The sequence below is a fragment of the Rhineura floridana genome, chromosome 2, assembly GCF_030035675.1.
Source record: "Rhineura floridana isolate rRhiFlo1 chromosome 2, rRhiFlo1.hap2, whole genome shotgun sequence".
NCBI classification, from domain to species: Eukaryota; Metazoa; Chordata; class Lepidosauria; order Squamata; family Rhineuridae; genus Rhineura; species Rhineura floridana.
In genome coordinates, this window is record NC_084481.1 from 13,657,997 (window position 1) to 13,670,818 (window position 12,822).

The following is a 12,822-nucleotide window of genomic DNA, read 5'->3' on the forward strand; positions in this document are numbered from 1 at the left end:
GACTCTTGCCCCTTAGGACCTTGGTTTTACCTATCTTCTGGGCTCAGAGATCCCCTGGCTCTGAGTGGACCAGTAAACAGGGGTGGTGGCAGCCTACCTTCTACCTTGCAGGGTTGTTGTGAGCGTACACAGCCTTGGCAAGGGTGAAGTAATAGTCTTTTGGTTCCAGTCTCATTTCCCTAAGGGTGGGGGTCTGAGTCTGACGCATGATCCCTGTGCTTTGATGGTAGGGATTCATGACAGCACCCTGTTGAGATATGACAAGTATCCACTATCTGGACAATTGAAGAAGTTTTTGTTCTGACAAAGTTTCCCAACTGGATGAAGATGTCTCTGCCATAGATTTCCAACTGTATTGTTCTTCAACTCATCTTTGTTATTTTTCTGCTGTTTTGTCAACTGTTTTTAGCTGTTTTTATTATATTTTGAACATTGTCTTGGGAAACATGTGGAAGGTGATTAATAAATATTAATAATGATGATGATAGTAATAGATCTAGAAGCACCTCCTAACTATGCAAATGCCCTTTCAGAGGGAGTGCAACCCCACCCAGAGGGAGTACACAGAGTAACCCCACCTAGAGTAAGTCCAATTCCCAGACCTAGAAACTACCCAGCTATAGGTTCCCCATCTTGTCAGGAGTCATCAGTATATTAGCCTTTATCCAGCCCACGAATGCATCCTGATAACCAGTTTAGGACATGCACAGACTCTCCTGATTCAAATGTTAAAGAGAAATAATATCCACTCCATATGAAAGAAATAATTTAACTGTGCTTTTTATTTGGGGATAAATTCATTAAGTGGGCTAATAATATGATCCAAACGGTGAAATGAGGTAAATGTCCATTTATCTAGGTAGAAACACCCTGACCCAGAGAAATCTGGAGTCAAAGGATCTATGTTAGTGTGAGTTCAATCTTATACACTTGCAGTTGTGTTGACTTCAGTGAGCCTCCACCTCCATTTTTCGAATGCAGAGACACACAGCGCTAGTAAAACTGCTCCTCCTTTTACTCCAGACCTTGAAAGTTGTGGCTCCAATGCGATTTACCTTGAAGTTAGCTTTACACAGGCTTCCAAACTGATTTGCCATCAATCCCGTTGCTACTCTAGGCAGACATAGTGATTGTCCCAATGCTTTGCTGTGGGTGGTTCCAATCAGCAGTGGGGAAGGGAGATTTGTTAAGCCGTGGGTAGTGTTGTTTCAAAATGCAGCCAGAGAAAATGGTCTGGCTGCCTTTGAAACTATTAGTGTGTCTGCAGCCTATGTTTACTAAGAAACAGTTCTCACTGAGTTCAGTAAGGCAGTGTTCTTCACCCTTGGGTCCCCAGATGTTGATGGACTACAATTCCTATCATCCCTGACCATTGACTATGTTGTCTGGGGATGATAGGAGTTGTAGTCCAACAACATCTGGGACCCAAGGGTGAAGAACAGTGCAATAAGGCTTACCCCCAAGTAAGTGCATAGGTTTTTGCAGCTTTGCTTTCTTAGGACTGGGGCTGTAAAGTGTAATTCTCAAACTTATTTCCAGGGAAACCATTTCAGGTGTAGGTAGAAGGAAGGGGGGAGGGGAGACAAATATTCAGCCCAGAGATGGAAGCACTACTAGTTAAATTGTTTTAAATAGGGGGGGGGAAGCAGTGTGTTTTTGCCACCCTGGTCTTCTGCTGGGAGAAAGGGTGGGATATAAATCTAACAAATAAATAAATAAAGAGCATTTGTTGTGGTTACTTTTTACAACCAAACACCAGCCAGAGTTATACTCCTGAGAAATAATCACATATGATCTGAAACAAGGGGAGCATGCCCCCACCCTTCATGAAACCCTCTTTCATTATCCTAGTTATTCAGTAGATCTACTCTAAAAATAAGTGATCCTGTGACCCTGAAAATAGTTGTTTCCATTTCAAACCAAACACCTTGGATTACCTTACAATTGTAGCTTTCCGGATTTAGTTCACTCTTCTCCTTTCAACCCCCCCCCCCCGATCTGATTTGCAGGGTAGCGATTACCTTGTGACACAGTCCAACAAGGACTGGAAAATATTACTCGTTGAAAATAAGGGAGGAGGAATCCCCTCTCCATCTTTGGGTCCATGACGTGGGTCTCTGTGGGAAGAACTACAGGTTACGGCTGTAAGAAGAGGAGGAGGAAGTTAGAAATCAGCGCCCCCTCGCCTAGTCCCCCAAACTTTCCATTTTAGGTCGGCTGTATGGAGTTGAGTTGGAAGGCAACCCTCCATGGGTGGCGCTTGGCGGGCAGCCCAGCCCAGCCCAGCCCAGCGGCGTCCCCTTGACACATCACACGCACGTCCCTCTGCGCTGGTTGCTGTCCACAGGAGGAGGTGCGGAAAGACGAGAGTCATGCAGGACGGGATGCGGACATCAGCTTGTCCTTGGCAGCCGCCGCCTCCCCTCAAGCTGCGCTGATTCTCCCCCTACTCGGCGGCTGCTGCTGCTTTTGCAGCCATTTTGCACCAGCGGCGCCGGAGGCAGAGAAGGCTGCTGGCGAAGCGGAGAGATGGGCTAGCGGCTGTTGCGGTGGGGGAGCCAGCAGCATCATGGTGAAGAGGAAGAGCTCGGAAGGCCAGGAACAGGAGAGCGGCCGAGGCGTCCCGCTGCCAATCCAGACCTTCTTATGGAGGCAAACCAGGTAAGGGAGAGTAGGGGGCGCTGCCCGCGAAGGCTGAATGGGGACTGAAGGGCTGGCGTTTGTGCTGAGACGCTCATCTTTTCAGAAAAGAGTGTTGCATGCTATAAGGGGTGCTTCACACGTTTAGGATGCTTCCATGTTTTCTTCTCTCGCCACCACCCCTCCCTGTCTGTGTTCCCCAGTGCCCTCCTCCAGCTGTGGCCAGACCCCAAAGCTACACAGCAGGTGTGCCATTCCCCTCAAGGACCCACACTTGTCAGTAGAGCCAGTAACAGCAGGTGTCAGTGTGGACACACGGTCCAGGCGAAGAACCGCTGAGCAAGCCATCAAACGTCAGAATCCATCTTTCTCGGATGGACACTGTTTCCTGTCCTTCCTATTGCCAACATGGCACAGCAAAAAACTTGTGCTTCAAAGTGTGGCGAATGCTGTGATTTGAGAATAGGAACAGCCTAGCTGCTTGTCATGAAAAAACCTTTGGCAGATTATCACTCAGTCTCACAGAAGGAACCCTAGCTATGCACGTTTATTCAAAAGCAAGGCCCAGTGTGTGCTCACTGCAGCTTACTCCCAGAGAAATGTGTACAGAAGTGCAGCCTCAGTTCCCCATCTTTACAATGGATATATTAAAGGCAGGTTGCAAGAATCACCACTGTGAAATGTTTCACAATACTGCACAAGGAACTAGTTAGCATATTTTTGTTTGTTTGTTTTTCTCTTTCGGTGTGTTTGTAGGTAATATTCATTTTTCCCCAGTTATAATGGATGTTTGCCCAATGCAAATTACACTCCAACTATTACAAACAGAAATTTACTAGTAATAAAGTAATGATAATGACATGAACAGTAAATTATCCTACAGTGTTTAGTGTCAATAACTGAGATAATGGCTCCTGGAAAGTGATTTTCCCATTGACTCTTCCAAGCTGTATAAATGTAACAGGCTAAACATTAATTGATTGTTTTGCCTAAAATGTTAGAAACCCCAATGTCTGGGAACTGGATAGATCTATCTGTACACTGTTGTATTCCCCCTGAAATACTTTCCTGTCCTAGATCCAGCTTTGTCACTGGTGGTCCAAGTGACATCAGTGGCGTGGAACATCTTTGTCCAGTTTTGGCTAGTGCACCAGGTATGGCTATTCCTGTGTAGCGATAGTCTGGCCACAGTAATCTATGCTGTGGTAACCTCCTGGTTAGATTACTATAATGCATTCTATGTGGGGCTGGCCTTGAGGAGTGTTCAGAAGCTGCAGCTTATGCAAATGTGACAGCCAGAGTGTTGACCAGTACAGCTGCATGGAACTATATAATATTCACTAATAGGGAAAAAAACTTGTGGTTTAAGAACGTACCTATAGCCTACAGGTATTTCTATCCAACTTTAAAAAGCAGGGAAATTGGGCAGCTATAGTGAATGCACCAGGGGAGCAGGAGACCTGAACTCCTCTCTGAGATATTGGACTGCCCTACAAATTTGTCAAAATGCAAACACAATTTGGGTTGGTCTTTCACAGTCCAATCCACTTGCTATGTAGCTTGGAAGAATTTGGTAACATGTGCCTCTGAGCATATGGTGAGTGGTGGCAACACCTGCCATCTCCAAACATGGAGAATTACATTGTTTTATGTTTGTTGGTGTTGCTGCTTTCCTGTGTTAGTAATGATTCTACAGAGAATCTAATCTAGAAAATTTTATTTCCCTCTTTATTCATCCTAGAAATCTGTGTCAAAATTATTTTTATTAATTTCAAAGCCTTTTTATTGGTCAGTGCCATAAGATGGTGAAGACAGCCTTTTATGTTTCAAATTGGAAGTTATATTCTATTTCTATTTTGGGTGCATTAACAGTTGAATCTGAAACTGCAGTTTGATGTAAAATCAGTCTGATTACAATATGTTGCTACTTCAGCAATGACTCTTAGCTGTTGGAAAAAAGAGGATGCATGTTTTCAGCCTGCTGTGTTTAAACCACTTCATTTAAGGCAAGGTGGGCATGGTCAATTAAAAACATAGAGCACACCTAGAATTTTGCTAGAATATATTTCACCTTCCACTGTTTTATTTTGTGCAAATTGAGACACTCCTGGGATCCACTGGAGACTATTCTGCAGAATAGTCAGTGCCATTATTCCACAATTTTTGGATTTTTTTAAGTGTACATTTTGCAAAGGGTTGCTGTACATCACATATTCACGGACACAGAAACAAAAGAAAATGATTTATGATAGGAAACTTCACTAAAATTGCAAAGTAAATCAGACATATTTAAAGTGGCCATCTGAACTATATCAACTGTCTTAGTAATGTTGCTTCTTATGTGCTAAAACAAGATCAGCACAGCACATGTCTTCGTTCTATTATTTGGGCTGATTGCAGGTGTTGTCACCACTCACCATATGCTCAGAGGCACATGTTACCAAATTCTTCCAAGCTACACAGCAAGTGGATTGGACTGTGAAAGACTAACCCAAATTGTGTTTGCATTTTGACAAATTTGTAGGGCAGTCCAATATCTCAGAGAGGAGGTCAGGTCTCCTGCTTCCCTGGTACATTCACTATAGTTGCCCAATTTCCCTGCTTTTTAAAGTTTGATAGAAATAGGCATGTTCTTAAACAACAAGGTTTTTTGCCTATTAGTGAATTTCTCTGCTTTTTAATCCAGGAGGTAAGAAATGGGATCCTGTGGAAATTTGCTGAGAATGATTGATCATTTGCATGCTTATTGAGTTCAGTGGGATTTACCTCCCTGCAATCATGCTTAGGATAGGTGAAACTGACCACAGGGGATGGGGAGGGGAGGAGGATGAAGGGAGGGGTGGAAGGGCAGAGGGGAGGAAGGAGATGGGAGCAGGCCAGAGGGAGAGGGGAGGAGAAGGATAGGTTTGATCATTTGCATGATTGTTGACTTCAGTGGGATTTACTCCCATGCAATCATGCTTAGGATAGGTAAAAATGACTGGGGGGGAGGGAGGGAGGGAGGGCTGAATTGGGCAGGGGAGGAAGAAGAAGGAAGAGGGGAGAGGAGGTGGAAGGGAGAGGAGAGGGGAAGGAGGGGAAAGGCAGGTCTGATTATTTGTATGCTTATTGAGTTCAATGGGATTTACTCCTATGCAATCATGGTTAGGATAGGTAAAACTGACCATGGGGAGGAGGAAGGGGAGGGGGAGGAGAGAGAAGAGGAAGGAGGGGATTGGAAGGGGATGGGGTTGGGGAGGGAGGGGCAAGGGAAGGGGCAAGGGAGGGGATAGGAGGGAGGAGAAGGGAGTGTGGAATTGACTATTTGCGTACTTTTTGAATTCAATGGGACTTATTTCTGTGCAATCATGTTTGAAAATGGAAATGGATTGCCTTCAAGTTGACCAAACTTATGGTGAGCCTATGAATAGGGTTTTCAGAGGTGGTTTTACCATTGCCTTCCTCTGAGGCTGAGAGGCAGTGACTGGTCCAAGGTCACCCAGTCAGCTTCATGGCTGTGTGGGGATTAGAACCCTGGTCTCCCAGGTCGTACTCCAACACTGACCCAGGGAGGGGCAGGGAGGGAGGAGGAGGGGAGGAGATTGGGTGGGTGGGCACTGGGCAGAGGGGAAGCTCCTTTCCATTCCAAAAGGAAAACATTTCCCCCTCCTTTTTATCAACAGCAGGCACATGTAGCCTCCTACCCATATTTAAACCAAAGCTGTCCCTGGCCACATCTACACCAGGCCTTTAGTTCACTTTGAACAGTCATGGCTTCTCTCGAAGAATCCTGGTAAGTGTAGTTAGTGAAGGGTGCTGAGAGTTGTTAGGAGGCGCCCTGTTCCCCTCACAGACCTTCAGTCAGAATGGCAGACTGTTTAACCAGTCTTGCCACTGGAGCTCTGTCAGTGGAATAGGAGTCTCCTCTCAGCACCCTTCACAAACTACACTTCCCAGGATTCTCTGGGGGAAGCCATGACTATCTTACGTGAAATCAAAGTCTGGTGTGGGTGTGGCCCCCTGATTAGGCAAGCCCAGCAGCTGTGAGTCTGGCTTTTAGAACACTGACAGTTGGTTCTTACTGAGCATACTATCATTCAGGTCAATGCAAAATTTCTTAAATTAATTAAAAATCAGCCAGCATTTTTTTAACTTTTAAACTGCAGAAGATGAAGGTCAGAGTATGGGGCATGGTCAATAATAGGATTACAGGTATTCTGTGAACATGGCTGATTTTTAATGAATTTCAACAGATTATGAGAACTCTGACAGAAAGAAGTCCAAAAGGGCTCTGTTTTTTCTCCCTTTTTACACTTTGAACTCTCGATTCTCTCTGACTGTTTTGTGTATCACCATGAAAATTTAGAGGATTGTTAAGCAAGTGTTTCTGAGTTTAGGAATATAAGTTTTGTAAGATTTTGTTTTGAAATGAGCTCATAGGAAGCATCAGAATGGCATGGGGGTATTTTCAATTTAACATTGCGGAATGTGAAAAATCCATGCTGGCTATAGTGTACAGCCACTGTCATGGCTGTATAATTAGTTCCAAATCATTTGTACTGGTTATCTATATGCTACTGAGTCCAATGTAAGTTTTTAGTGTTTTTGTACAATGCCCTGAATGACTGAGGATTCAGTTATATGAAGGAACGCTTCTCTCAGCATTGTCCTTCTTGGGCTTTAAGATCTGCCAGAGAGGACGTCATTCTATCATAAAGTGAAGCCTGAGATACTTTAGTTCCATAATGAACCTTCTTGGTAATGGCACCCTGGCTGTGGAATGCTATTCCCTGAGGTGCTACATTGTTTAGCTTTTGGTGCCAGCTGAATACCTATCTCCTCCTCCAAGCCTTTGGTGGAGATGGGGGTTAAGATATTGAACTGTTTGGCATTGTTACAGGAAGCAAATTAAATTATTCATTCAGATAGTTTTATTGACTAATTTTATTGTATGTTTTTGTACTGGGTTGTATCCAGTGTTAGTCTACTCAGAGCAGACTCACTGAAATTAATGGACATTAATTAATAGACAGATCTAATAATTTCAAAGGATCTACCCTGAGAAGAACTAATATTGGATTGGAGGATGTGATATAAATCATATAATAAATAAATACCATTTATACTCTGTTTAAAGCATCATTTTCACCATAATAATTACAATAACAATCCTTTATGGTTGGTTGTTATTATTACCCCAGTATTACACATTATGGCCTAAGGTCAAATAATTCATGGCTGAAGCAAGATTTGAACCAGGGACCCCCTGGCTCATACCGCCTCCCACACTTAAAAGTGTGTGAAACTGTTTGCTGACATACGTTTGTTGTTAGCTACTTTGTAGAACAACCTTATTTGAAAATGGAAACCTAACAACTCTCTGGGATAAAGGAAATTCAAGCTATGAGACATCAGTTATAAATATATAAATACATCTAGCACCACCCACTCAAAATGAAGCACTTGTACATCCTGTTGCTTCCAGCAGAGAAATCTGATTCTGAACACATGATTAATTCTTCAGTTGAAATCACTAGGATTTAAAGGTATTTCACTTTGGCTGGATAAAGCTTAATATATTTATAAATATAGTATGGTATTTATTTATTTCACAGATTTATACCTCATCTTTTAATTTGAATTACTATTCTAGGTATTGTACAGTGAATCTAAACGGTCCACATGAAAACTCATTAAAACATCAAATAATCTCAACATTTTAAAAAACAAAACAAAAAGCATCAGTTTACAGGAGATATATTCAAATGACTATCCATAGTTATAATCTGTCAAAGGTCTTGGCAAATGGAATTGTTGTTAAAGGAAACTAATGAAGGAAACTGGGGAATATCCCTGGAGAGAATGTTATACAGACAGGGGCCACCACTACAAACAAAACAAAAACAATCCTCCCCCAGGAGAACCCCCTCCCCACTTCTGAAAAGGAGGCACAACTATAGGACATCAGAAGATGACATTAACAGGCAGGCTCATAGGAGAGAAGCTGGCGTGTCAGATAACAAGGCGTTGGGCATTAAATGAGGCAGAGGGGCTGTACTGTGTGATGTTGGACAAGGGGCACTTTGGGTATCATCTAATCCTAGGATTCTTTTATGATATTTTTCATAAAAGGTTTATACAGACAGTTGCATTATCGTCTTCCAGTATGGAAACAATATTGGCTTCTTTATTATTTGACTACTTCTACAGATCAGACTGTGCTAATTAGAATGGCTCCTACCTCACATTATATCCTAGTACTAGTCACATTTCTTTTCAACCCCATTGCTACAGAGTCATAAGTCAGTCTTCTCCAAGCTTAAGTCCTCCAGATGCTGTCTGGAGCTTATGAGAATTCTAGTCCAAAACATCAAGAAGATGCCCACTTGGGGAAGGCTGTCATAAACCTTTCTGCTACTGATGGCCCCATCACCTCCAGGCCTCCCAATGATCCTGGATGATTGTACCAGTGGGTTACTGTTGCTGTTCATTCTCCTGCACTTCATAGGTAGCCTAAAGATCAGAGGAATGAAATCCATACCTCTTGTTGAATGGTCCTCCCTTGCTTTCCTACAGCATCAGCTCACCCCATTCTGACATGTACCATGTGCTGCTGGGAAAGGAAAATCCCTCCATCCTTTGCCCTTATCATAGCATAACTGCTGCACCTGGGCAAGTCTCTCAGAAGCAGCCAGAAGGGGTTACCTGCCAGCTTTGTGACATGGTGTTTCCTTAGGACCTTGTGTATGTTTTATTTGTATAGCCACAGTGTCATAAGTAGTTCTGTCACTGTAACCTTCATTGTAATCCAGCATATCTAACTGTATAATGTACCTATGACTATGCCTTTGACAAGCATCTGTTTCTTTCCTTAGTGCATTTTTGAGGCCCAAACTGGGAAAACAATATGAAGCTTCATGTGTGGTATGTGACTTTTAATGTTCGTGATATACTGAGTTGCATGATTTGGTTGTTTTTAGTATGGAAACCCAGTTAACCTTTGTTAAACTCAATGGGCCAAATGTGGAGCTTGCTTTACTGTGGTAAAAGTAGCAAAGCATGTGATTAGGGCAGACTAGTATTGCACTATGATTATTATTAGAATATACATTTGTTAGTAGTTTTCTTTTAAAAAATCTCCAAGTGACTTAAACTACAAAATAAAATACAGGTAAAATCAGTGAAAAGCCAAATTTAAAACAACATACAATAGAAAATTCCTAAAATACTCATCCAACAATACAGTAAAAAGAACAAGTCCTATCCCAAACCACTAAAAGATGAGCACCACAGGAGAGGCTAACTTAATTACTAGTGCCCTGGGTGAAGAAAAATGTGTTGGTCTGTTGCCTAAAAACTAGTAATGATGGTGTCAGGTGTGTTTCCCTGGGGAGAGCCTTCCACAAACGGGAAGCCACTACTGAAAAAGCTCCTTCTCATGTGGTCACCCTCCGCACCTCCCTCAGATGAGGGACACAGAGAAGGGCCTCTGGTGAAGACTGCAAGGTCTGGGCTGATTCATGTGTGGAGAGGTAGTCCTTGAGGTTTTGGGGTCCTGAGCCACATAAGGCTTTGTAGGTCAAAACCAGCACTCTGAATTGAGCACAGAATCTAATTGGTAGCCAGTGCAGTCGAGTCAGAATCAGCTCAACTGCACTGCAACTAGACTCACAGTTCCCTCACTGAACAATACACACTTCTCTTCTTATATTGAATATGTTAGTATCAACTAATTGGGTGGAATCCCACAAGATTTCGAAACTAATGAACTGTGTATGTTTTGTCCAGTATAAGCAATGAATATATATATTCAGAGGAACCTTCATATGTATATGTGACATATATGTAGCCTTCAGGCTATGGTCAGGTAATAGCAATTTAAAACGATAAAATATCCATAAACAACTACAATATACCAATTCTGCCACTCGTTTTTGATGACACACTCGTCTTTGAACATCTGTGTAAAGACTCCGGTAATAAAAGAGCTGCATTGGCTGCAGTAAGCTACTGGACTAGGTTTAAGGTTCTTGTAAACTGACTTACAAAGGCTAAACAACTTAGCCTACACCGTCTCCTATATCATCCTGCCTGGTCACGGAAGTCAGCTAGCAAGGCCCTCCTGGTAGTGCCATTGCCAGCCAAGGTCCATCTTGTAGGGAGGGCGTTTTCTGTTGTGGCAGCCTCTCCAAGAACATCTACCCTTTCTGAGTTATAGCAGGTGCCATATTTCAGTGCTTTCTAAAAACTCATCTATTCACTCAAGCCTTTGCTGGTAATGAATACAAGTCTGTTCTTGATTTGTTTGTATTTACTGTCCTTGTGATTATATAGGTTCCGGTTTTATTGTAATGTTTACATTGTGCTGAATACCTCTTTGTGATTTTTTAATTGAAAAGCAGTGTAAAAATGTTTTCAAATTAATTTTAAAAATAAAACAAAAAATGTATATTTCATTTGAAGATATGGCTGAGAAAAACAGAGGAATTTCTGCTTGACACAGGGAGCTTTTCAGTCCCACCTTCTTGCAACAGTACCCTGAGCAACCTGAAAATGCCAGAAGGTCCTCAGTACTCTGAGGCAGGCTCCATGAAAGGGCATGCTACCAGAAGGACATATGGACCCCAAATCGCCTTCCACTTGTGGAGTTGGTGGGAGGCACAAGGTGGATCCTGGTCCATATCACTAGGCTGAAATTAACACACAACTGACAATTAATCCATTCACAGTAGCCCTGATGCCGTTCTTAAGATCCATGCACGGCAGTGAAAATTATGAACACTGAGTTATGCTCTTAATGCTAGTTTGAACAATAAAGTCTTACAACATCTACAACATAACAACCAGATTTTCAGAAGAAGCTCTCCTTTAGTCAGGCAATTACAGAACAAATGGCCAGAGTCTATAGTGGTCTGGTTTCAATGGGAGCTTGACAGGTTGGCTGATAAGCCTCACCACAGTGGAGCCCTTTGTAAACCTACTTCTATGAAAATATCCTTTTTACCTGAACTATCAGAACTATCTTGGAGAGTTTTGTACTTTTATTCCTTATGTAAAATTACCTATATTATTATGTACTGGCAAAAACAGTATAATTCTAATGGATGAGATGTGTTCTGAACATGGGGAGGCATTCCATTGTGTGTGCAGCTGTGTGCACGCACGCCCCTTGCAGACACTCCCTGTCAGTAAGGGCAGTGCTTTATTTCCCCCACTCCACCTCCAGGATGAGACTGCATGGGAAGCATTTACTTCTATGGGGAGGACAGTTGATCTCAGGGAATACCCTCAGGGAGATTCCAGGCCACTTCCTCGAATTTACAGGGGTTTTAAAAGTAAACTTTTAGGTCTTTTATTTGTGGAGATATAAGGAGTAGCATGCTGGCTCTATTGTACCCAGTTGCTCAGTAGGAACTAATCACTGCTTCTTCTTCTTCTTCTTGCCAATGTTCTTTCCAATGAGTACAAAAGGAACTGGGATAACTGCCAAGCATCTGGGCACTTAAAAAAAATCTATTAATATTTAATATAACTAAGGCTGCAAACCTAAAAGCAGAGGGGCTTACTTCTACTTAGACATGCCTAGGATTGTGTTGTAAATAGCATTCAGCATGTTTAGTTAACTGTATTTAGGTTCTGGCACTTCTGCACTGATCCTTCTCCCCTGCCTCCGCTCCTCTTGGCCTCGTCTCCACATAACCTCTGACTGTGGCCTCTATATATGGGGAAACACAGCACTGTTCCATTTTTAATACTGTTATTTATCAAGCCTAGCATTATGTTATCCAAAGTGAGCCAAAGAGTGAATCTAGTCTAAAGGGTAAAGTTGCTCACCTCTGTAGCAGTCTTGATGCCCCCTCCACATCTACTGTAGTCCCCAATGAGGTGTCCAGTGCAACGTCTGCTGCATCTTGTTGGGAATGGTTTCAGTTGATACGGCCTGATGACATAGACAGGGTGCTTGTGATGATGTGGCCAGCAATGTGTCTTCATGACCCCTGCCCTTCTTGACTTATTAAAACTTGCCAAGGAGGTTTGACTGAGTGGATCCAGGGTGTGGTCAATGCATCATTGCAGGAGGAAGTGGTTCCAGCTGCCTGAAAAGAGGCAGTGATTTCGCTCCTGAAAAAACCCACCCTGGACCCATGGTCTGCGACAATTACTGACTGGTCACAAATACCCATTTTTAGGGAAGGTGATTGA

At 42.7% G+C, this 12,822-nt stretch overlaps 1 protein-coding gene across 1 annotated transcript in view; it reads left to right on the forward strand.

Moving 5' to 3' along the window:
• Positions 1–2,344: 2,344 nt before the first annotated feature.
• UNC80 (unc-80 homolog, NALCN channel complex subunit) overlaps positions 2,345–12,822 on the forward strand; it is a 341,822-nt gene continuing 331,344 nt past the window's right edge. The window contains exons 1-2 of the mRNA XM_061607866.1: positions 2,345–2,661; positions 9,495–9,543. Coding sequence (XP_061463850.1) covers positions 2,570–2,661; positions 9,495–9,543 — 141 coding nt within the window. The 5' untranslated portion in view covers positions 2,345–2,569. The remainder of the gene's footprint in view (positions 2,662–9,494; positions 9,544–12,822) is intronic.